This window comes from Camelina sativa, chromosome 17, assembly GCF_030686135.1.
Source record: "Camelina sativa cultivar CO46 ecotype springtype chromosome 17, ASM3068613v1".
Lineage (NCBI taxonomy): Eukaryota > Viridiplantae > Streptophyta > Magnoliopsida > Brassicales > Brassicaceae > Camelina > Camelina sativa.
The window spans coordinates 38,351,114-38,375,093 of record NC_141896.1 but is presented as its reverse complement, the minus strand read 5'-3'; the positions used below and the strand labels follow the sequence as shown (position 1 = coordinate 38,375,093).

Genomic DNA, 23,980 nt, shown 5'->3' with positions numbered 1-23,980 from the left:
ATGGGAAGATGCAGAGTATCAACATAAATGAAAGTAAAATGGGAAGATGCAGAGTATCAACATTTCCAAAATTATCCCACTTTTGCTCTCTAGCTTTTTACTCGACTGATGGACGAGTCATGTGTATGACTGTATGGTGGAACGATCAAGACTTTTCTTCTTTTCTTACTATACTAAGAGTATACAAGAAGTGGTCCGTTTATGGTAGCACGCAAGTTTAAGAAGTCATATGATCCAAACTATGCTTTAATCTTAGCTTGCTTTGGTGGTGGTAGAATGGTAGTTCGACTCTAGTGCTGATTATGTAAGGAGAAGTCATATAATGAAATGTGCAACAATTTATAAATACCTTTTTTTACCAATTTGAGAGAGAGTGAAACGCAAACGTTAAAGAAAACACGATCGAGAGAGGATGAGGTGGCACATATGGCCAATATTTATTTTATGATTGTGTGATTCCTTTAATTTTATATGCATGTATGTTGCTGATACTAGGATTTTTGTGTGTGTCTATCCTAGCAGGTTCAATTAACCTTATGTAGTTGTAGTATTTAAGGTGTCAATCCAAATGGGATGATGCTAGTTACTCAAGATGTAATCAAGAAGTCACAAGTTAAACCAATTCAAAAAGAGTGTTTTTCTAACAATCCTAGAATGGTCAAAATACAAAACGCAAATGAGTCTCAGAACCAGAAACGAAAATATAGGACAAGAAGCGAACAAGAATAAGTGAAACCGAAAACGATTCTAAGTATGAACAAACGAAACAGACTCGGGAATGTAATATCAATCAAAAAGAAAGAAGTCCTAAGGATGGGGTAATTGATGTCGGTGGAGTATCCTAGTCTACAGAGTGTTTAACATACCACAAGCAAACTATCCCTAAACAATGAACATCACAACTTAGCTAATCCAATCTCTTGGCAAAAGCTACTCAGACTCAACCACTTCCATACCTAGCTCTCGCTAGAGAAACATGGTTGAGCAGGCATGATAAACAAGTTCATTCACGTCAACAAACATCCCAGACAACTAATCTCTTAGGGTAGGAACGTAAGTCTCTCGCACTAGTTGGTCAGGCATTTCATCAAACACCTTTTGGGTGTGGAAATGTCTCGAACCTAGTTCCAATTGATCAGAGAGAAACTAGCAATTCTAACTCTAGTCCAGAAGGGAATCATACAAATCAAGCTTAAACACCCTACATCGTAAGATCCTCCACCTAATCTATACCATCCTCAAGAATTACCACACTACTCAGATCCGAAAATCATCGTCAAGGATGCAAACACAGAAAACATTGAAACAAGCATTATTAGGTAGATAAAAATAAGATGAACAACTTTGTAGAAGAAATCAAATCAAAATACTGAATAAATTCAAAGATATCGGGATACAAAATGTGAGAGCGTTTTAGGTGGCTAGGTAAAACCTTAAGAACAAAACGAGATAAAAGATAAGATATCTCCGCAAAGACTTAACAAAATGTATATATAGTAGTCCAACATGGAAAGCCCTAAAACTTAAAACGACAAGGTAAAGCGTCGGTTCGGTAATCTCCTTAAGCATGTGAAACCAAACGTCTTTCTTCCCGACATGTGCGATCGAGTCCGTGCGCGTCGAATGGAATGCAATGTCATCATGGCTCGGACGGACAGCTGAGGAGCATGGCTCGATCAAACAAGCTGGAGTGCATGGCGGGGGAGCATGGCTCGATCAGACAAGCTGGAGTGCGTGGCAGGGGAGCATGGCTCGATCAAACAAGCTGGAGTGCATGGCTGAGGAGCATGGCTCGAGCGTGGTGTATACGCATCCACTAAAACAATGATAACTCTTGAACCACACCTCCGATTGGCTTGACATAAACGGCGTTAGAAAGATAACTCAATTCCCTACAACTTTGATGAAGACGTCAAAAGCTAAATTGATAGACTCCTGGGTGAGGAATCTGATCCCAAGAACACACTCGCAAGGTCTTGAAGGTAAATGGACAGAATGATGATGATTAATGGGTCGAAGATACAAAGACAAGATCGACGAAGAAGGTGAAGGGGTGAATATGCAGCGGATTGAAGAAGATGAAGGGGTGAAAAGATGAAGCGGATGTAAAAGGGGATCGAAATGAACTTCTAAGAGAGATGGAAATCTCTTAGACTTCAGGCTCGAGTTCAACTTAGATATGACACACTAAGAAGAAAACAAGTTGAGAAGATATTACACACTTCTCAGATCAAACAAGTAGAAAGAAGTTTTTGATTAAAATGTTTGATGGTTTGCAAAAGAGAAATACATAGTCTTTAAATAGGAGAAGGGGGGACGAGATAGAGAAGAGAAAACCCTAGACAGCCTTGCAAGTTCAAGTTCAAGTTCATGCAAGATGTCTAGGAAATGACAAAACAATAAATGCAAAGTTTGAATGAGAAAGAGATAGAAAATGGGCCAAAGTTTTGTAATGGGCTTTGGACCACGACTTGGGCTGGCCAAAGGGGTCTAAAAATGTTACTTAGGCCTCATTAAAAACCTTGTCAAGAAAATCCATTGGGACAAAACTTGACCAAGAGAAAAAGAGCACCAAAGCAACACTTTACCCTTTACCGAGCACCTTGAGCTGTGAGCATGGTGAAAGTGGTTTGATCCACATCTTCTAGCTTCTTGTCCAGATCCTTGAGTAGTCCACTAATGGCTTGGTTGAACCTCTTGGACCGTGACCTTGTTATAGGACCCGCCGGGACGATCAGTGCTTCCTCCGCTGGTATAAGCTGTTCCTCCGGTGCTTCCTTTGGTTCAAGTTGGTCCTCCGATGCTTCCTCAGGTTCAAGCTGCTCCTCAGGTCCTTGTGGTTCGGTTGAGCCGTCCATGGTTTCATCATCCTCTCCCACTTGAAAAGGATTTGACCTCAAATCCGAATTATCTGCACAATAAGGAAGAAGATCAGAAACATTGAAACTACTATTCAAATTGTACTTACCTTGGCCATCGAGTTGGTAGGCATTGTTGTTGATCCAATTGAGCACTTTGAACGGTCCATCAATCTTTGGCATTAATTTTGACTCCTTTCCAGCTGGAAGTTGTTTACTTCTCAAGTGTACCATTAGTTGTTCTCCAACCTCAAAGATCATCCTAAAACAACCATTGGATTTATGATCATGCTTCAAAACATCTCCAATGCCGGCTCTCACAAAGAATTTGGACGAAAGAACTGCTAAATCTTGGGGCTCCTCTTTTGTTCCTGCAAAGTTGTCAATACCTTTGGCAAAGATCAAGTGCGTTATTATAGTCATGATACAAATCTCAGCTTGGTACAAATAATTATCCTTGTAATTTTCTGAATTTTCTTTGAATAAACCTAACATTTTCCCATAGTTTTCTGAATGTAACAAACTGATAATCAAAGCTCTAGAATCATGAGAAACAAACTGGATTAAGGAATTACTTAGCTGGATAAGGCTTTGGGTATTATTGATACTCATCATGGTTAATAGAAGTGGATCTGGGGGTTCTTCTTGGATCAGTATGAAGCTGCTGACATCTTGGTGTTCATCTTGAATCAAATCAGGTGGTTTGAATCGTTTATCTCCCACTTTCTTTTCAGTTTTGATTATGCGCTTCTTGACCACTCTAAAATCTATATTTGGCTCTTTTGACAAAGACAAGCGAATCATATCTGCGTGATCTTATATAAAAGTATCCTTGATAATAAAAATGCTTATCTTATGACAGTTTGGCATGAGCACAAGTGTTGCATCAGGTGGTTCATCTTTGAGCGTTGGGTAAGCTTTCACTACTTTTCCATGCTCCGCAAGATTTCCTACATCAAAAGGAAACAGTTTAGGCACACACGAAAAGATCAAACAGATATTCATGTAGTTGTTATCAAAATAGAGTTTAAGAATGGAGCATCCTTTGGTGATCATTATGTTTTTTCTGAAATACTTCCAGCTTCTAACTCCAAAATGATAAATCATTTGTTGGCATATATCTGGTGGTTTCTCCTTGATTTGAACAGAACATCTTTCTTCTCCAAAGTAATTTTGCTCCTTCATGTAACCTGTTCCTTTCTTAGCAATTATGGGAAAGAACAAGTGCATTATACTTGAAATAGAGAAATCAAAAACTTGCTCTTTCACAATTGGTTTCCAAAGCTCATTGAACAGTTTAAACTCACACAACTCTTTTTCAAGTAAATATCTCATTTTAGAAAAAAGGTTTATCCATTACATGCTCAGTTTTAGTTTTAAATGGTTCCATTGCAATGCTACACAAAGAAACTCTCAAAGAAGAATTAAAGTCAAGAAACTTTTTAAACAACAAAAATTTTGGCTTAAAGAACTTTTCAAGGGAATATGTTTCAAAATTTGGAATCATTTTGTTAAAAACAGATTTTAAAACACATAATTCTTTCACATTTCCTAAACCAAAACGTTTTTCATCTTGAGCAGAATCATCACAAAATAATTAGGATCTGTCCTAACCAAATCAATTTCCTTACAGTGCTGTCTTGAATAGCCGCAAAGATATGGCATAGGGACTGAGTTTGGCACAATGTTTATCTTCTCCAAATCACTAATCAATGGCAAACTCATTTGTGTTGATTCTAGTGATTCTTCTTCCTGAACCTGTAAAAAGGAAATAATGCTACTCGGTTGCTCCGGTTCAAAATGGGTTAGTTTTTCAAGCATAAAATCAGATTGGATAAAAGAAAGATCACACTTAGCTTGAGATAGAGTCATAGGTCCAGTTGGTATAACAACATCATCCTTAGCAATGAACTGCCTCTCCTTGGCTTCTTCTCCAAGCTGTTTCTCCTTGGTTCCACGCTTATCCTTTCTTTCAAACTCCTTATTCTCCTTTTCTTGTTCTGCTTGCTTCCATTGTCCTCCATTAGAATCTGTACCTATCTCAACACTTTTGGGCAAAGACAAGTGCATCATACAAGAATTGGAATTTTCTAAACCTTGAACAGTTACTTCCTTGGATTTTGAAAGTGTAGAAGACTTACATTGCTTCGGTTCTCCACATGATTCAAGTGACGAATTTAGACTTTGCTTGTGAACATAAATCTGGTGAGGGACCTTCTTTGGCTGAGATGATGACTTAGCCGTCATCTTCTCGATTTTAATGTACTCAGTCAATGCCTCAAAAAGATCTGATTGTGTCTTTGTCTCCACAGATTTTCGGGTTTCTTTTGATATGGGTCTAAGGTTGGTTTCTTTTCAGGAACTTCTTGGATTGTGGAATTAGCTTGGGGAGCACGGTGTAGCGCTTGTGGAGCATACTTGTTCCTTAGAAGCTTCTTAAGATCTCTCCACATTGTGATATTTGGCTCCTTGTAGTACCAACGATCATCAACTTGTTGCAAACACCATTTGTAAGCGTCTCCTGTGAGTTGGGTAAGTGCAAAAGCTAATCTCTCAGTTCTTGGGATATCCTTGAAGTAGAACCAATCCTCCATGTTTCTCTCCCAATCAAGGTAATCTCCTTTTCCTGCAAATTGATAGAGTTTATGAGCTAAAGATATTTTAGAATGAAACACAGATTTAGATTTAAGAGTATGAGAGGTTTTCTGTAGGCTGCTCCATGTTGATCTAGATGTGTCATCTGGTGGCTTGGGTTTAAGATCCTGGTGTTGCCTTTGACGCTGATTTGCTTCCGGGTTGGTTTGATTCAAGAGTAGAGCGCCAAGTCTTGCATCAAGCATGGTTGTCATAGCTGCGGTGACTGACTTAAGGATCCTCCTTTCAATGCTGGATGTAGATGACTCTTCCTCTTCTGACGTCACCATGGTACCTGCAAAGAAAACAAAGATCTACCAGTAAATAAATCCAAAAATACGTAAATGAAAACGGATCTGGGAAAATTAAGAAAACGAATCCAAAAATTCTCAAATACATTTTTAAAAATACTAGACTTGTTCCTGATTCTAAAACAGTTGATTTCGTAATTTTTGAACGAGTAAAACATTTTATAAAATTCTTGTAAGATGAAGCGACAGATCTGAAAAACACAAAAAGTGACGATTGGAATTTCAAAACCTGGTTGCAGAGTGGTTGCTCTGATACCACATGATAGACTCCTAGGTGAGGAATCTGCTCCCAAGAACACACTCGCAAGGTCTTGAAGGTGAATGGACGGAATGATGATGATTAATGGGTCGAAGATGCAAAGACAAGATCGACGAAGAAGGTGAAGAGGTGAATATGCAGCGGATTGAAGAAGATGAAGGGGTGAAAAGATGAAGCGGATGTAAAAGGGGATCGAAATGAACTTCTAAGAGAGATGGAAATCTCTTAGACTTCAGGCTCGAGTTCAACTTAGATATGACACACTAAGAAGAAAACAAGTTGAGAAGATATTACACACTTCTCAGATCAAACAAGTAGAAAGAAGTTTTTGATTAAAATGTTTGATGGTTTGCAAAAGAGAAATACATGGTATTTAAATAGGAGAAGGGGGGACGAGATAGAGAAGAGAAAACCCTAGACAGCCTTGCAGGTTCAAGTTCAAGTTCATGCAAGATGTCTAGGAAATGACAAAACAATAAATGCAAAGTTTGAATCAGAAAGAGATAGAAAATGGGCCTAAGCTTTGTAATGGGCTTTGGACCACGACTTGGGCTGGAAAAGGGGGTCTAAAAATGTTACTTAGGCCTCATTAAAAACCTTGTCAAGAAAACCCAATGGGACAAAACTTGACCAAGGGAAAAAGAGCACCAAAGCAACATTTTACCCTTTATCGAGCACCTTGAGCTGTGAGCATGGTGAAAGTGGTTTGAGCCACATCTTCTAGCTTCTTGTCCAGCTCCTTGAGTAGTCCACTAATGGCTTGGTTGAACCTCTTGGACCGTGACCTTGTTATAGGATCCGCCGGGACAATCAGTGCTTCTTCCGCTGGTATAAGCTGTTCCTCCGGTGCTTCCTCTCGTTCAAGCTGGTCCTCCGATGCTTCCTCAGGTTCAAGCTGCTCCTCAGGTCCTTGTGGTTTGGTGGAGCCGTCCATCGTTTCATCATAAATTCCACTCGAGTGGATGGCTCGGTTGACGCTTCCTAGAGATGGCTCGGTTGACGCTTCCTGGAAGTGTTGTGAGATTGGCTCGAGAGACGGTTCCGGGAGTGTTGTGCAGCGGATGAGTCGAGCGATGCGCTTTCAACGTCTCCTAAATACCTGAAATACTCCGAAATCCACAATGTATGCAAGGATGATGCAAGAACTACCTAAACATGCAAAGTGTATAGAAAGGACTAGAAAATGATGCAAACCAATGAGTTATCCTAGCTAAATGCATGATAAAAATAGGATAAGGAGAGACAAAATATAGACATATCAGTTGCAAGAGTTTTTTATTCGTTAACAACTTAACAAGATCACAAATGTCACAAAGGAGAAGGTATTGAACCGAATCAGGTTTCATCGAAGTTTCGGTTCTGTTCTGTTTTTGTAAATTACCTTCAATGCAAACAACAATAAACACTTTCATTAGTTAGTAGCTAGTGATGATGCAAACCAAGAAGCTATATTAAGGTTGGAACAAATTGAGTAATCTTATATTTTTAAATCTTTCAAATTTGACATTTTCATTGGGCATCCTCTTCCCTCGCCGTAAATACCAAGTCCCATTCAAAACTACTCTCTCCTGATATAAACATCTCAACTCAATACATGACTGATCTAATAAATTAAAAGATCACCGTCCTCTGGACACGATGTCTTCTTTCTCTGTATCGCAACATTTTGTTTCAGTCTCTAACTTTATTTGTTTGGTATCAATGTGAAGAAAAAAAAGGGGAGGGATGCAACACGAGGACTTCCCGGGAGGTCACCCATCCTAGTACTACTCTCGCCCAAGCATGCTTAACTGCGGAGTTCTGATGGGAATTTCAGTCTCTAACTTGGCAGTGGTGACCTTGCAACTCCCTTTTATACAGAGTGTTTTGTCCCTAAACCAGACCAATGCATATCTAGAACATGTATGCATCAAAAGTGACGCGTGGGACATACAAGTCGGAGAGTTCATACGAGAGCAGTGTCAAAGTTCTCCTCGATTTTATTGGTGCCGTCAGAGTTCAGACCATGCTTGTTCAATGTTGTCAAAACCTAGTTTGGTATAAAGGTTTTCTTATTTCACAATGTGGGAGGCAAAGCCATATATATACATAGACTCGATTTAACCTAAGTACTTAAATGTAATTACCAAAACTATCCACAGGAGTATGTTAATTGCATTAGAGAGCACATCCCGCTCAATACCCCCCCCTCTCAAGGTGGAGTATGTAGGTCACAAATACCCAGCTTGAGAAAAAACTCATCAAATTCCTTCCGACCAAGCGCCTTGGTGAGAATATCAGCAAGTTGACGATGCGTCGAGACATGTTGGGGAGCAACAACACCACAAACAATTTCATCACGGATGAAATGACAATCCTTCCTAACATGTTTTGTGCGCTCATGAAACACCGGATTACGACCAAGCTGAAAAGCCGACTCATTATCACAATGAAGAGGAATCGTATAAGAGCAATCAACACCCAGAGTCGTAAGACGCTCACGCAACCATAGTAATTCACTCACAGTTTCAGCCATGGCATGGTATTCTGCCTCCGTGGAAGATTGGGAAACTGTGTCCTGTTTTCTTGTTTTCCAAGAAATAGGAGAACCACCCAATTGGATAAACCAGGCAGTATGCGAGCGGCTAGAAGACGGACAAGTCGCATAGTCTGAATTTCACCAAGCTGTTAAACGAAGTGGTGGACCGGATCGCAAGAGAATCCCCTGTCCAGGACAACTCTTGAGATAGCAAACAGTTCAGACCACAGCATCCCAATGTTCAGAACAAGGAGCGCTCATGAACTGTGATAAAATATGGATCGCATATGATAGTTCAGGACGCGTGACACCAAGATAAATCAAACGACCGACTAACTGAAGGTAACGAGAAGGATTCAGAAGCAGCGGACCAACTGCATAAGCAAGTGTGTGATTCTGTTCGATGGGGTGAGTAACAGGTTTAGCTCCAAGCAAACCCGTCTCCAAAATAATGTCTAGGTGTACTTCCTCTGGCATAAATACATACCCAATGAATTCCGAACCACTTCAATGCCCAAAAAATATTTCAAAACACCAAAGTCTTTCATGCGAAAACAGGAGCTCAGATAAGTCTTGAATTCCTCAATAAGAGCCAAAGAACTACCGGAAATTATGAGATCATCCACATAAACCAGGACATGAAGACGAAGAACACCGGTAGCATCAGACACAGTGAACAGAGAATAATCCTCAATAGACTGTATAAAACCATTTGCAAGGAGGGAAGTGGTTAGTTTAGCAAATAAACATCGAGGAGCTTGTTTAAGACCATAGAGAGACTTGTGTAAGCGGCACACTTGGAACTTATCAGTTGTTTGAAAACCTGGAGGCGGTCGAATGAAAACCTCTTCTTCCAAATTCCCATGTAGAAAAGCATTATGATCATCCATTTGATGGACTGCCCAATCCCGACTAACCGAGACCTCCAAGAAAGATCGCACAGTGACCATCTTACAAACAGGAGTGAACGTATCATTATAATCAAGACCTTCAATTTGATTATTTCCAAGAACCACCAATCTTCAATATCTTCAAAATCATCGGCTGGTTTAAGAGTAGAACCATCCGCAAACCAAATTTCTTTCTTGCTCTTAAAGCAAGTCTCAAATTCATCGCCCACTCATCATAGTTAGGACCTCGTAGTTGTGGTTGAGAGATGATAGAGCCAGGATTGTCACCCGAAGACAAGTCATACGGATCTATGCGTCGTCGTGTTGCTTCAACCCATGTGCGTGTTGCCTTCGTGACAGATGAGTCATCGGACACACCAATTCCATCTTTCGTTGTTGACATTGGAAGAGTATACCGATTAGAATAGATCGGAAATACTTAGATCAATAAAAGAGACAAAGAAAAAACAGAGGAATGAAATAGAGGATCGTAGAACCTAAAATTTTAGGTTATTGCTCTAATACCATGTCAAAACCTAGTTTGGTATAAATGTTTTCTTATTTCACAATGTGGGAGGCAAAGCCATATATATACATAAACTCGATTTAACCTAAGTACTTAAATGTAATTACCAAAACTATCCAAGAGAGTATGTTAATTGCATTATAGAGCACATCCCGCTCAATAAATGTTTTTGTTCTATTCTGTTCTGTTTTTATAAATTACCTTCGACGATGGAAGGAACAATAAACACTTTCATTAAGTTACTAGTGATGATTCAATCTACGAAGCTATGTAAAGGTTGGAACAGATTGAGTAATATTATAGTTTTAAACCTTTCAACTTTGACATTTTCATTGGTCAGTGTCCTCACCGGAATTGAGATATACATAAAGTGAGATATACTATAGATAAACAGCTCAAGAATTCTATAAATAGAAAATATAAAGTGCACTTTTAAGTTTTGTGCCAAAGGAAATTTTTAGAAATCCAACAAATTTATTCCAACCATAATGTTCTTTTATTACTTCTTAGACTACTATAGATATAGTGCGATCAAGGAAATAGGTTTCCCTGAATCGTACAACAATGTTAATTAAAGAGATCTATACGCAGCATCAACAAGATTATTTATTAATTGTTGATAAATTATATTTTGAATGCTGCGATATGTTTCTTTGGAACTCTCTCTCTACTCCATGTTGAAAGGGAAGCCTTTCCCGGTCCAACGACCATCAGTTTCCCTGTAACTCTCAAAGAACGTTACTTCCCCATTGCGTTCCACCGCCAATGCTGTCGCACTTGTTGTTCCAAAGCGTGGTATTCCAAGCTGAATCAAAATCAAAAGAAAGAGATTTAAGTAAATTATAACGATGGTACGTAAGGAGAATGGATCAATGAAAACGTTTAGATAAAAGTTTCGTACTTCTTCATCAGACATCCTTTCGAAATACACCGTTGGTTGACCTTCTTCCACAGGAGGACACATAAAGGTTTTAACAAAATCCTTAAACCGTCTTTGTAGAGGGCTTCCCGAATCTTGTGGTCTGATAACACCAATCAGCTGATTAAAACAGCCTCTCAGGCACAAATCCTGCGCAACAAAAACAAAAAAAGAGGGTTTGAAAAAGCTACCAACAAATATACGAAACACTTGTACTGGATAAATAATTTACCCTAGCTTCTGTGGAATCGAGACCGCCGTCAGGAGAAAGTGTGTGCACACCAAACGGAACCGTTTTAGTCAAGACATCAGGCCTAAGTATATGGGGTTTCCTGATATGAACCATTGAATTCATAGTCATGTCAGCGACTATAAGGCTATAATAAGACCACCCATTGTCATGTCTATCCTATTCACACCGTGTCACATGATCAGCAAATTCCTCTGGACTCATGTAGCTCTTCAAATAAAAAAAAAGCACAATCCCGTGATCAAACCAAATATATGTTTGCAAAGCCATAAAAAAAATGAAACAAACCTTCAAGAAAGCAATGGGGTACAACTCGGGTCCCCCGTCTTTATCAACCTTGTCTTGCAACATCGTTTTACTCATGAGAAACGCGACTCGGCCTTTTGGAGAAATAGCAAACCACGTTCCGCCATTATCTTTGCACCGACCACTCAGAATCAGACCATCCCAAGACGCGCTACTCAGACTCAGACCATCCCAATACGCCCTACTTATTTCCCTATTAAATCCATCAGACAAAACCATAAGATAAAAGTCACCAACATTGTTATAACTTATAACGTACGTCGATTCAACAAACTTAAAACTTGCCTGTTTGCCCAATTGTCTCTGTTCATCACAAGCGTCAGTTGGTTGTTGCCTCCCTCTGCCCAGTCGAATGCCACAACCCCCATTTATTTTTTCCTTTAAAGGTTATATAAGTTTTTTTTTTGCTATTTGAACCTCTGTGATGTTCTTTTGTAGTGATTTGTGTTGTGACTCCTTCTCTGTTTTTATAGCCGAGAGATGACCTCTGGCTCTTCTCTGCTTTTTCCTTTACTTGTTCTTCTCATCTTCTTCCAACGTAACCACTCCACGCGCTTAGGAGCTTCTTTATCCATTTTTGGTTATAGGTTTTAATTTTTTCTGCCACCATCTTACTCTCTTCCCCATTGAGTAACCCAGGAAACCGTGTCTCTGTGGTGCATTTTACCTTTATAGTTGTGTGAACTGAAAAAGTGGCTTCTATTACTATTAGCATAAACTTGCTACTGTAAGTAAAATGGGAAGATGCAGAGTATCAATATTTCCAAAATTATCCCACTTTTCCTCTCGAGCTTTTTACTCGACTGATGGACGAGTCATGTGTATAACTGTATCATGACTTTTTTTTTGTTTCTTACTATACTAAGAATTAGAAGTAGATCGATGCGCGAGATAACTTTATAATAATTTTAACATATATTAGATTTAATAAAATATATAAAATTTTATATTTTGTGTTTCCATAAATTATCTTATGTTTGTTATTTATTTATTTTTAAATAAATATTCTAAGTCACTTAAAATAAATGACTATTGATTAGTTAGCATTAAAATGAAAATGTTAATATGAAAGGTTACTTTAAAATATTTAGTTTGTATCTCATAATATATATAACACTTCATGTTTTGATGCACAATCTAGACGTACAAACATTTTTTACGTTGGGAAAAAAACATTGATTACGTATAAAATAAAATGCATCTAAGCATTGATATTATGTGCTAGTTTGTCCACTTTTAACATAATCTATAAAACATCAATATCTTTTAAAACCAGACACCTCCAAGAAATGCAAGACAGTAGCTTGAATTTCTCGAATAACCTCTTCTTTTGCCTAAACTCATGCTCTTCCTTCATTCTCTGTATAATTAATTTCATTAATTAGATAACTAAAGGTAGCATAAATAATTTTGATATTTATCTATTACCACCATGCTTCACACATGCTGAAAAGTTTTATTATTATAATTTGAATGTTTTAGCAATAAAATATTTAAATGTTAATAAATTATACAAATAACTTCAAATGCATTTGTGTTCTAAAAGTAGAATTCTCTTTCTGTTTCTTGATTAATTTCATTTGGAAAAGAAAGTTCTCTGTTAGATATTTCTATATTTTTATCACATACTTTATATCTATTGAACATACTAAATGCAAGCTGAATTTTAGTTTAGAATTGGGTAAATTCTTTTTATTAATATATATATATATATATATATATTATATCAAATTAAAATTGCTTTAAATTTTTGTGTTATACTTTTCTGTTTATATATATATATATATATATATATATATATATATGTTGTATTATACTCAAAATGACCAACGGAAAAGAGTAAAAACATACCATTGTATTATTGAGTTACTTTTTTTAGTGTTAACTACGTAACCTAAGAGAACATAAAATAATTGTTCACCACATAATTTTTTTTTTCTTCAATCTTTTTATTTCTAAAACCATGTGATGGATGGAAGAAGAGATAACTCAAATCTTCCTACTCCTCCAAGACATTGTTGTTTTCTCTCTTTTCCTCCGTCTCTCTCAAGAATGCAACTGGGATTAGCTTAGGGTGATCTTTGGATCTTTCGACTTGATAAACATGTGGTAGAGGTGAGTCTTGTTAATTGCGTATTGATGAAACTTGCACACATATTCATATCCCAGTGCCTTGCTCTGCTTGCGGGTAAGCACTATCATCACATCATCAAAAATCGATCATGGCTAGGAAAAATAATAGAACATATGAGAAGAGAAAATAAGTGCATACATAGTATATCCCAAACAATAATGTTGTGAAAAAAAATAGATGTTGATTATATTTTAAGAAAATAATTAAGAAAAAATGTGTAAGAAAATAAAACTGAATTTGGAAGAATCACATAGCTTTGGAAACCCATATCATGAGATATATATCACCTAGACGTCCAAATCTTCCTCGACTTTAAACCCTAAACCATTGCAAAACATTTTTCATCAGAAGTCATAACCTATAAATAAAATATAGGACTATGAAAATGGTTATCGGAAACAAAGTTAATAAATACATACCAACACAGTTGAAACGTTAAGGAATAAATTTAAAGTAACAGTATTAGAAACAGTTAGTATTTGTTTAAACTCATTTTCATGGGTAATACATACAAACACACTTGTATAAAATATAGCATGGTTTATAAGTAGCATAAATATTGTGACTAAGATATAAAATCTATTATGGTTTATAAATTATGATCTTAAACTAAAATTTTTATATGAAAAACTTTATCAAATGGATCAAAAGAAAAAAAAAATTACAACATTGATATACAAAATAGGCATTCGAAACAACATTTACAAGTGAGAATGTGTTATGTGCCTAAGACCTTCATCTAACTCTTTCTAATGAATAACCACATTTCACATGTTCACTTCTATATACGCTCTAAAATTTCTACTCAACATATTTATTTCAAAACCTACAAATATCATATAAAGTTAAATATCACAAAATTTAAAAAATTATGTGAGAAGTAGAATATGATGTTTGATGAAGACTTTGTTTAGCTATTTATAGATAAATTTGTAGTAGTAGGAGAGGTTTTTCAGTTTTTTTGGTCAAACATCATGGGAGTTACGGTTACATTTCAAAGAATAAATATACCAAAGGTTTTGTCTGTGTTTTTTTTTTTTTTTTTTTTTTTTGTAAAACACAACTTGTATTGCAATGAATACATTAAAGTGTATTTATATGATGACAGATTTGTTTTATTTTTTTAAAACATCATGGGAGTTACATTTTAAATAATTAATATGCAACAAATTGTGTTATTGATTTCTATTAAAAAATATATATCATACTGTTTTATATCTTGAAATTATTTTAGAATAAATTGATTTGATATTTTGGCACAAAAACTGTGAAACAAATATTATAATTTTTTTCAACAAATACTTATTATAATATTATAATATTTTTATAGCTTGAAATTATTAAAGAATTTAATAACCATCAAAGTCTATTTTCCAAAATTTTGATATTAATATTTATATATTTAAATATCGGAAATTTATTTTGTCCAAATTTATAATATTAATATTTAATTCTTTCTTATTTGCAAAATTAGAATGTTATGGTGATTATATAAAATATTGATAAATGATACCTATGCAAAATTATAATGTTATGTTAATTATATAAAATATTGATAAATGATATCTATATATAATTATTAAAAGAATTTTGCATAAATGTCAATATATTTTTTAGTACAGAAATATCATTTAAATTTAGTGAATATGAAAATAATGTATATAGTTTTAAAAAAAAATAGAAGAATTTAATAATTTATAAGTGAGGACATGTATCAAAAAATATACGCTGCCAGATGTTGTGAAGTTACACAAAGTTATAAGATATACAAGGGTCCCTTTATGGTAGCACGCAAGTTTAAGAAGTCATATGATCCAAACTATGCTTTGGTAGTGGTAGAATGGTAGTTCGACTCTAGTGCTGATTATGTAAGGAGAAGTCATACAATGTGTAATGTGCAACAATTTATATATACTTTTTCTTACTAATTTGAAAGAGAGTGAAACGAAGACGATAAAGAAAACACAATGGAGAGATTATGAGGTGGCACATATGGCCAGTTTTTTATGGCTGTGTGGTTCTTTTTTATTTTATATATATGCATGTAGAAAGAGTTTTTTATTCGTTAACATTTTAACAAGATCACAAATGTCACAAAGGAAAAGGTATTAAACCGGATCAGGTTACATCGAAGATTCGGTTCTGTTCTGTTCTGTTTTTGTAAATTACCTTCTGAAAGTAAGAACACTTTAACAAGACTGAAGCTTTCTAATTTCTCATTGCTTAACATTCAAGAGTTTCTTTACAATCTTATTTCTACTAAGAACCATAAACCCCATAAACCCTAGATGTCTTCTAGAGTATTCTGCCAGATGTCACAATCCTCTTGAGCTTGATGGATCGAGGGTGGTGAAACGGTTTGACAGCTTGATCTCCCTACGGTCTTTAATGACTGGTTGCTTGCCTCTTCTTTTGTCTTCTTGCGATCGTACTGTTGGAGGAGATGACTGAGTCTTGGTGGGCTTCGTCAAATTTGTCTGAGTCTTGATGGGCTTCATCAAATTTGTCTGGCCCATTACTTCCTTTTCCCAAGCGACATCGTTTTTGCCAGGAACCAAAAACTCTTGTTTTGGTGTTGTTCTGTTGACATCCCCCCGCAAACTTTATGTAGGTGGTAAACCAACACCAAGTTTGAGTCTTAAGCGAGTGAAGGCATCGTAAGGAAGTGACTTGGTGAAAATATCCGCTGTCTGCAAATGGCCTGGAATGTGTCTCACGGTTAAAGTTTTCAATGCCACACATTCTAGAACATAGTGATGATCAACATCAAAATGTTTTGTACGGGCATGGAAAGCTGGATTTGCAGTCAAGTATACTGTAGAGAGATTATCACAGTAAAGCTCAGGAGTCGTATGTAACGGAACATTGAGATCCCTTAAGACAGAGCTCATCCATTTAATCTCAGACATGCTCATATACTCTACTTCAGTGGAACTCTTTGAAACAGTAGGCTGCTTCTTGGAGGACCATGAGATAATGTTTGACCCCATGAAAGTACAGAAACCGCTAACTGATCTTCTTGTAGCCTTGCAATTTGCATAATCACTATCGCTATAAGCTGTGAGGACTTTGTCATCATCATAGTCGCTATCACTATAAGCGCTGATAGTACAGTCGCTATCACTATAATGGTTCCTTTGACATAACGTAAGATACGTTTGAGCAGGTGGAAATCTGAGGTTGTTGGCTTGTGCATCTTCTGACACACATAGTTTATTGTAAATTGGATATCTGGCCGTGTTAAAGTGAGATATTGAAGCTTCCCTGCTAAGCTCCGGAAGTAACTAGGCTCAGAAAACTCTGTTTGCTGATCAGGGACTTTGTCAAGTTCCAAAGGTAGAGGCGTTGGCATTGGAGCACAATCTTGCATTTGAGCTGCAACGAGAAGATCTCCTGCATATTTTTGCTGTGACATAAACATACCATCAGGGAAGTACTGAAGCTGTATGCCAAGAAAATAGTGTGCTCTACCCAAATCCTTCATGCGGAAATGTTTATTTAGCTCAGCAAGAAGATGAGTGAGAGTCTGAGAATTACTACCAGTGATGATCATGTCATCAACATAGAGCAAGAGGAAGATCATGTCGTTGTTGCGGGAGTACACAAATAAAGATGGATCCCATAAGCTGCATATAAAACTAAACTCCAGGAGAAATGTGCTAAACTTGTCATACCATGCTCGGGGTGATTGTTTCAGACCATATAACGACTTATGGAGAAGACACACATGGTCCGGCTTATCCTTGTCAATAAACCCTGCAGGCTGCTTCATATAGACAGTTTCTTCTAAATCTCCATGAAGAAAAGCATTCTGTACATCCATTTGCTTCAACTCCCAATTTTTACTTACTACGACATGGAACACCATCCGTACTGTAGGAGTTCAAACTACTGGGCTAAAGGTTTCCAAGTAATCGATTCTTTCCTCTTGATCAAATCCTTGCGCAACTAAACGAGCCTTGAGCTTGTTCAGAGTACCATCAGCATTTAGCTTGTTACGAAAGACCCACTTGCTTCCTAATATATGCATATCTGGTTCTAGAGGCACTAGAGACCATGTGTTTACCTCTTTGCAATTATGCATCTCTTCCCCCCCATTGCTCCAGTCCATCCTGCGTCTTTCAATGCTGCAGTGACCGTCTTTGGCTCAGGGTAAGAGACCTTATGAGACATTAAAGCGTATCTCGGATTTGGTTTGCGAATACCATCTTTTCCTCTAGTAACCATTGGATGTTCATTAGTGATAGGAGCTGTCTCTTCTTCATCATCACTCTCTGTCAATTCAGTTAATGGCACTGTTTGAGTATGATCTTGAGATAGAGGGGTGTCGTCGCTTGTCGTATGCTCAGGACGTTCCTCATTAGCAAGTGTACTCAAAACTTCTTGAACTGGTGAATTACTTGGTGTTGAAGAGATATCTGGAACCGGTTGAGTAGGATGTTGTTGTATATCTGCATTAGTCGGTATAAAACTTTTGTGCCAAGCAGACATCAATGGTGTGACTGTTTCCGGTTGAAGATCTCTGTAGACCGTTGAGAAGGGATAGACAGCTTCATCAAAAATAACGTGTCTACTAATGTAAACTCTTCCAGTGGGAGGATACAAGCATCTATATCCTTTATACTTCTCATTATAACCAAGGAACACACACTGCAGAGATTTTGGATCCAGCTTTGTAGAGGCATAATCACGTAAAGTTGGGAAGCACGCACAGCCAAATGATCTTAGAGCCGTGTAAGTAGGTTTCTTGTTAATCAGTTTCTCGTAGGGTGAGATAGAATCTTGCAGAGTCGAAGTTGGTAAGAGATTTATTAAGAAATTGGCTGTGTAGAAAGCTTCCACCCAATACTTTAGAGGAGTCTTACTCTGAAACAACATTGACATACCTAACTTTGTGACATGCCTATGCTTGCGTTCAGCTAAACCATTTTGCTGAGGTGTGTGAGGACAAGAAATGAATTGTTGTATTCCATTGTCTTGCAAATGTTTCAGAAATTGAGTGCTAATGAACTCTCCTCCTCCATCACATTGAAATCCTTTAATTCTGCATTCAAACTGATTCTCCACCATCTTTTGAAACAAGACAAATACTTGAAAGAAATCAGATTTCATCTTAAGAGGATAAAGCCAACTGAACCTCGAAAAATTGTCAACAAACACTACATAGAACCGAAATCCTTGAACAGACATTATTGGAGAGGGTCCCCACAGATCACAGTGAATCCTCTCAAGAGGTTTAGATGCAGAAAAAGAAGAAACAGAAAATGGAAGTCTTGAGCTCTTGCCAAGTTGACAAGCCTCACACACTGCCTTCGTGATTCTACTGATTGAGATGGAACCGCATTTTTCAAGCTGCTGGAGGACTTGCATATTCGGATGACCAAGCCTTCTGTGCCAAACTTCGTCACTGGTGGAGTGTTTCTGTGTGGAGAAAAAGACTTGATGTGTTGGATCCTCCAGACTGTATTGATTATTATGCAGACTTCCCATTACCAGAAGCTTCTTTGTGGCCTTATCATTAATACATACACCATCACCATCAAAGTTAACAGAACAGGGATAATCCGTTGTAAGTTTTGAAACCGAAAGTAATGATTTAGCAATATCAGGACAAACTAATACATCTTTAAGAGGTATTTTACCTGAGGTAGAAGCTATACTGGTTGAACCTGTGTGAGTGATGGGAAGGAAGGAACCATCACCCACCATTACCGAATCATTACCGTGGTATGGTTGAGACTGCTGCAGGTTTTGAACAGTGTTGGTGACATGTGCAGAGGAACCAGAGTCTGGGAGCCAGTCTGTGCCTTGTTGATCAGTAACTTCTGTAATCCTCATCGCAGCTAAAGCTCTTGGAACATCTTCTTCATACTGATACCCATTATCAAACCGATCCCAACATTTGAGAGCATGATGTCCTGTTTTACTGCAAATTTGACAAACCAATGCACTTCGAGTCATTTGAGAACCATTAGACGAGATTTGCTGATGAAACCCTCTGCCTCTTGTGGAGAACGAACCTCTGCCACGACCGGATCTGTTACCATTTCCTCGTCCTCTAAAGCTATTCTGATGATAGTACTCATTCGAGGGTTGAGAAACGTGAAAGGCAACATGTGGTGTTACAGCCGCAGCAGTTTCAGCTAGATATCCTTGTAAACGATCATCATAACCAGTCAACTTCGGTATTATATCATCCAAAGTCAAAGCAGGGGAACCATCAACAAGCGTTTCGATGGTGGTCTTGATGGGTTCATATTCTCGGCCTAAACCATTCAAAGCAGCGAAAATCTTCATCTTTTCTTGAACAGGGCTATCAACAGAGGCTAACTGGTCACAGACTCCCTTAAGATCTCTAAGATATGATTCCATAGACCTATCTTTCTTATCTAAGGTTTGTAAACGCCTCTGAAGCTCAAACAATCTAGATGAGGATACTCTGTTAAAATGGTTGGCGAGTGACATCCATACCTGGTTTGAAGTAGAGCAACTAGCTACGACACTCAGTATGTCTTCTGAGAAAGACCCTAAAAGCCACGACTTGACCACCTGATATGTACGGTACCAAGTCGAGAACTCTGGGTTTGTTGACTCTGTTCTAGTGCCGTCTAGACTTGTTGCAACAGCCGTGGTGTTTGGAGCAGGAATAGATCCATTGATGAATCCCAGTAACCCTTGACCAGCTAGAAACGATTCGAACTGGCTCTTCCAAAGGATGTAGTTCTTCTGAGTAAGAGTCACCGTAACACAGTTTGAGATGTTGAGAGAAGGAACCGAATATGAGGCCATGGATGCGATTTCCATGAGCTCTAATACCATGAAAGTAAGAACACTTTAACAAGACTGAAGCTTTCTAATTTCTCATTGCTTAACATTCAAGAGTTTCTTTACAATCTTATTTATACTAAGAACCATAAACCTCATAAACCCTAGATGTCTTCTAGAGTATTCTACCAGATGTCACAATCCTCTTGAGCTTGATGGATCGAGGGTGGTGAAACGGTTTGACAGCTTGATCTCCGTACGGTCTTCAATGACTGGTTGCTTGCCTCTTCTTTTGTCTTCTTGTGATCATACCGTTGGAGGAGATGACTGAGTTTTGATGGGCTTCGTCAAATTTGTCTGAGTCTTGATGGGCTTCATCAAATTTGTCTGGCCCATTACTTCCTTTTCCCAAGCGACATCGTTTTTGCCAGGAACCAAAAACTCTCGTTTTGGTGTTGTTCTGTTGACACCTTCGACAATGCAAACAACAATAAACACTTTCATTAGTACTAGTGTTGATGCAAACCAAGAAGCTATATAAAGGTTGGAACAAATTGAGTAATCTTATATTTTTAAATCTTTCAAATTTGACATTTTCATTGGTCATCCTCTTCCCTCGCCGTAAATACCAAGTCCCATCCCAAAACTACTCTCTCCTGATATAAACATCTCAACTCAATACATGACTGATCTAATAAATTAATTACAAGATCACCGTCCTCTGGACACGATGTCTTCTTCCTCCGTATCGAAACGTTTTGTTTCAGTCTCTATCTTGGCAGTGGTGACCTTGCATTTCCCTTTTATACAGAGTGTTTTGTCCCTAAACCAGACCAATGCATATCTACAACACGTATGCATCAAAAGTGACGGGACATACAAGTCGGAGAGTTCATACGAGAGCAGTGTCAAAGTTCTCCTCGATTTTATTGGTGCCGATCTAGACTACGGTTTCGGCAGCGGAAGCGCTGGTAGTAATGGTAGTGCCATCTACGCCAAGTTCCAGTGTCGGGGAGACACCTCTGAATCCAAGTGTCGCTCTTGCCTTACCACCGCCTTCTCTGGGGTAAATGAATGATCATAGTGCATAAATAACTATGTAACAAAGTACAAAATAACATAGTTCTTGATATGTGACAGATTCGTAGACTATGTCCTCACAACAAAGGGAGAATAATATGGTACGACAACTGTATTCTTGACCTTTCTTCGATCTATACCTACGGGGAAATCGATAACAAGCACATTTTCTATTTGTACAACGCAAAAGATGTGAACGGCGATACAAAATTATTCAACAAGAACACGAGGGCTCTCCTCTATAAGCTAAAGGAGAAAGCAAGTAGGAAAGAACAAAAGCCCTACAGAAAAGACTACATGTATGCCGCCGGGGAGGAAAGTCTCGGGAAGATGAAATTGTACGCAATGGTGCAATGTACGCAAGATTTATCGGTTAAAAATTGCAGTGTGTGCTTGGATGGGATAATGGCGAAGCTTCCGAGATGCTGCAACGGTAAACAAGGAGGAAGAGTTTTGAATCCCAACTGTAATTTTAGGTACGAGTTTTACCCTTTTGTACAAACTCAAAAGACTATCTAATGAAAGCTCTAAGTTATGAAGTGAATCTCAAGTTCATGGCAGGAACAAGAAAACTGATTGAAAACATAAGTTGTTTGTTCTTTGATGCTCTCTCCTGTTTTGTAAATAGTAAATACCCTCAACGATGCAAACAACAATATTGTAGGACAAAATCTGATTCTGTTTGATAGTGCACAATAAAGGGAAAAACCTAAAAGAACAGTAAGACAAATGTGAACTGGTACAATTTCTTGAAACCTGATCATTCATCATCTTTCCACATATCTGCAAACTCATCAGGCTCCAATGGGTTTGAGAGCTCATGCATCTTTCTCCTTGTCTTAGCCTTGATCTTTTTAGCGAATTTCCCGGCTTTATTTCTCTTTTCCAAAGCTCGAATCTAAAGAGACACAGACAGTTAAAATTTGCTTTCAGGAATGTCCTAAGATTCAATATGAATTTAACTGTCTTTAGATCAGGTTTGCAAATAGAACATTGATCGATGATACCTGATTTGGAGATACGTAGAACGGATTCTCATAAAGTGTTGGTCCTCCAAAGCTGCCTCCGAATATCTTGATTGGATTTAAACAAAACCTTGGACCAACCTGTTTGTCAATAGTACATTTCACTCAGTCGAATTCACAGGCAAAATACTATTCAAAGTTATAACTCTTTTGTCTACAAACCTCGATAAGGGTCATTTTATCCAGGCCGCCTTTTGCAACCTTATCTGATTCATTGTGAGGAACTGAAATCTGGTAGTTCCGGAACCATATATGGTCATCGACAATGGAGAAAACGAATACATGGTCATGGTAAGGCTTAGATTTCCTGTGCTCCTTAGGAACTCCAAATACCTGAGTAAGCATCTCCTTCAAGAGTTTCCAGTGGGCATCTTTTTCAAAGTTGGATGAGAATGTCAAAAGCGGACGCGACCCTTTTAGGTGATTTCCAGTAAGTTTCAGCTCTTCCATTGTGTGTACTTCAAAATACAGAAAACAGAAGTGAAAACCCTTTTACCAACAATTCATGGTTCCAGAAACAGAACACAGTTATAGAACTAGATACAAGCTGATTAAAACCATCATAGCTAGACATGAGCCTAGCTACATCAGAAACTTATCGCTTAAAAACTAAACTTTGAGAAGTTAGAGACTTACCAGCATTAACCAAGAACTTCACCGACGGTCCAGCAGGGGATTTGACCATCCATAAGTAAAGATCTTTATGTTTTCTACACTGAAAATGGTAACACAAACAAACACAAATCAATCAACCAATACATTCAAAAGATCGTTCATTTACATCAATAAGTACATATACATAAGCTTGCATAGGGTATGTTCGAGGCTAAATAAACAAAACCTAAGCCTAGAGATAAGCAAATAGCAATAAAGATGGAAACTTTACCTCAAAAAACAAACAGGAAGAAGAACCCTTAAGCTCAATAAGCTCATTCAAAGTCGCGCCTTTGCTGCTTTTAGCTTCAACTTTACTGTCCTTCTTACAGTGTGGTAGAAGCGAAACCATGTTCAACATCAGATGCCGATACCTTCACACAAAACACACAAAAATCAATTCCAAACCCTAAAAAAAACACAACCAAACCCCAAAAGAAAGGAAAACAACAAAATTAAACTCAAACCTGTAACTAATCCGACGGGAACAAGTAACCAAAACCTTCTCTTTATTCCTGAACACAGACGAAGAAGACAAAGCTTTAGATTTCTCCGCTTCGCCTTCGCTTTTATCTTTCCATCCCAACAGAGTTCTCTTCGGTCTCTCCGGAGCAGACTCATCGCTCTTCTTCACCGGTGCCGGCGCTTCCGTCTCGCTATGCTTCCGCTTCCTCCCCATTTTTTTTTCCGTCCGCGCAGAGACGTTGTCAAGTGAAAGAAATCAACTCAATCTAGGGTTTTAGGTTTAGCAGAGAGTTTTAAGGTAAAAGGAGACGAAGAAAAATGGGCTGGGCCTTATTGGGCTTACCTTAAGGCCCATTAATAATTTTCCAGCTTTTGATACAACGATG

At 37.8% G+C, this 23,980-nt stretch overlaps 5 protein-coding genes and 1 pseudogene across 5 annotated transcripts; 1 reads left to right on the top strand and 5 right to left on the bottom strand.

Moving 5' to 3' along the window:
• Positions 1–2,319: 2,319 nt before the first annotated feature.
• On the bottom strand, positions 2,320–3,673 carry LOC147924865 (uncharacterized). Its single transcript, XM_087497313.1, has one exon. It carries the CDS (start codon positions 3,660–3,662, stop codon positions 2,592–2,594), a length of 1,071 nt encoding a protein of 356 aa, XP_087353439.1. The 5' UTR covers positions 3,663–3,673; the 3' UTR covers positions 2,320–2,591.
• LOC147924864 (uncharacterized) lies at positions 3,673–5,929 on the bottom strand (annotated as a pseudogene).
• Positions 5,930–10,433: 4,504 nt separating this feature from the next.
• Positions 10,434–11,318, bottom strand: LOC109129977 (uncharacterized). Its single transcript, XM_087497094.1, has 3 exons — positions 11,148–11,318; positions 10,898–11,065; positions 10,434–10,801 (listed from the first exon to the last, which is right to left on the bottom strand). Exons 1-3 carry the CDS (start codon positions 11,274–11,276, stop codon positions 10,664–10,666), a joined length of 435 nt encoding a protein of 144 aa, XP_087353220.1. The 5' UTR covers positions 11,277–11,318; the 3' UTR covers positions 10,434–10,663.
• Positions 11,266–11,911, bottom strand: LOC147924863 (uncharacterized). Its single transcript, XM_087497095.1, has 3 exons — positions 11,757–11,911; positions 11,454–11,664; positions 11,266–11,375 (listed from the first exon to the last, which is right to left on the bottom strand). The coding sequence occupies exons 1-3, from the start codon at positions 11,837–11,839 to the stop codon at positions 11,325–11,327; spliced, it is 345 nt and encodes a 114-aa protein (XP_087353221.1). The 5' UTR covers positions 11,840–11,911; the 3' UTR covers positions 11,266–11,324.
• A 9,152-nt stretch (positions 11,912–21,063) lies between these two features.
• Positions 21,064–21,994, top strand: LOC104760000 (putative cysteine-rich repeat secretory protein 10). The gene is made up of 2 exons (XM_010482859.2): positions 21,064–21,436; positions 21,511–21,994. The coding sequence occupies exons 1-2, from the start codon at positions 21,101–21,103 to the stop codon at positions 21,967–21,969; spliced, it is 795 nt and encodes a 264-aa protein (XP_010481161.1). The 5' UTR covers positions 21,064–21,100; the 3' UTR covers positions 21,970–21,994.
• Positions 21,995–22,066: 72 nt separating this feature from the next.
• LOC104758626 (ribosome biogenesis protein BRX1 homolog 2) lies at positions 22,067–23,879 on the bottom strand. Its single transcript, XM_010481516.2, has 6 exons — positions 23,597–23,879; positions 23,362–23,503; positions 23,112–23,190; positions 22,638–22,933; positions 22,458–22,556; positions 22,067–22,348 (listed from the first exon to the last, which is right to left on the bottom strand). Exons 1-6 carry the CDS (start codon positions 23,806–23,808, stop codon positions 22,211–22,213), a joined length of 966 nt encoding a protein of 321 aa, XP_010479818.1. The 5' UTR covers positions 23,809–23,879; the 3' UTR covers positions 22,067–22,210.
• Positions 23,880–23,980: the final 101 nt, after the last annotated feature.

Bases quoted from the DNA above. Each gene is read 5' to 3' on its own strand.
- LOC147924865 (XM_087497313.1), bottom strand. From the start codon at position 3,662: ATGATTCGCTTGTCTTTGTCAAAAGAGCCAAATATAGATTTTAGAGTG.
- LOC109129977 (XM_087497094.1), bottom strand. From the start codon at position 11,276: ATGACTATGAATTCAATGGTTCATATCAGGAAACCCCATATACTTAGG. The intron at 11,066-11,147 runs GTAAATTATTTA...TTTGTTGCGCAG, and splicing joins TCGATTCCACAGAAGCTAGG to GATTTGTGCCTGAGAGGCTG. The intron at 10,802-10,897 runs GTACGAAACTTT...ATTTTGATTCAG, and splicing joins AAAGGATGTCTGATGAAGAA to CTTGGAATACCACGCTTTGG.
- LOC147924863 (XM_087497095.1), bottom strand. From the start codon at position 11,839: ATGGGGGTTGTGGCATTCGACTGGGCAGAGGGAGGCAACAACCAACTG. The intron at 11,665-11,756 runs GCAAGTTTTAAG...TGGATTTAATAG, and splicing joins AGAGACAATTGGGCAAACAG to GGAAATAAGTAGGGCGTATT. The intron at 11,376-11,453 runs GTTTGTTTCATT...TTTTATTTGAAG, and splicing joins ACCCCATTGCTTTCTTGAAG to AGCTACATGAGTCCAGAGGA.
- LOC104760000 (XM_010482859.2), top strand. From the start codon at position 21,101: ATGTCTTCTTCCTCCGTATCGAAACGTTTTGTTTCAGTCTCTATCTTG. The intron at 21,437-21,510 runs GTAAATGAATGA...GATATGTGACAG, and splicing joins TTACCACCGCCTTCTCTGGG to ATTCGTAGACTATGTCCTCA.
- LOC104758626 (XM_010481516.2), bottom strand. From the start codon at position 23,808: ATGGGGAGGAAGCGGAAGCATAGCGAGACGGAAGCGCCGGCACCGGTG. The intron at 23,504-23,596 runs GTTTGAGTTTAA...TTTTGTGTGAAG, and splicing joins TCCCGTCGGATTAGTTACAG to GTATCGGCATCTGATGTTGA. The intron at 22,934-23,111 runs GTAAGTCTCTAA...TGTATTTTGAAG, and splicing joins GAAGTTCTTGGTTAATGCTG to TACACACAATGGAAGAGCTG.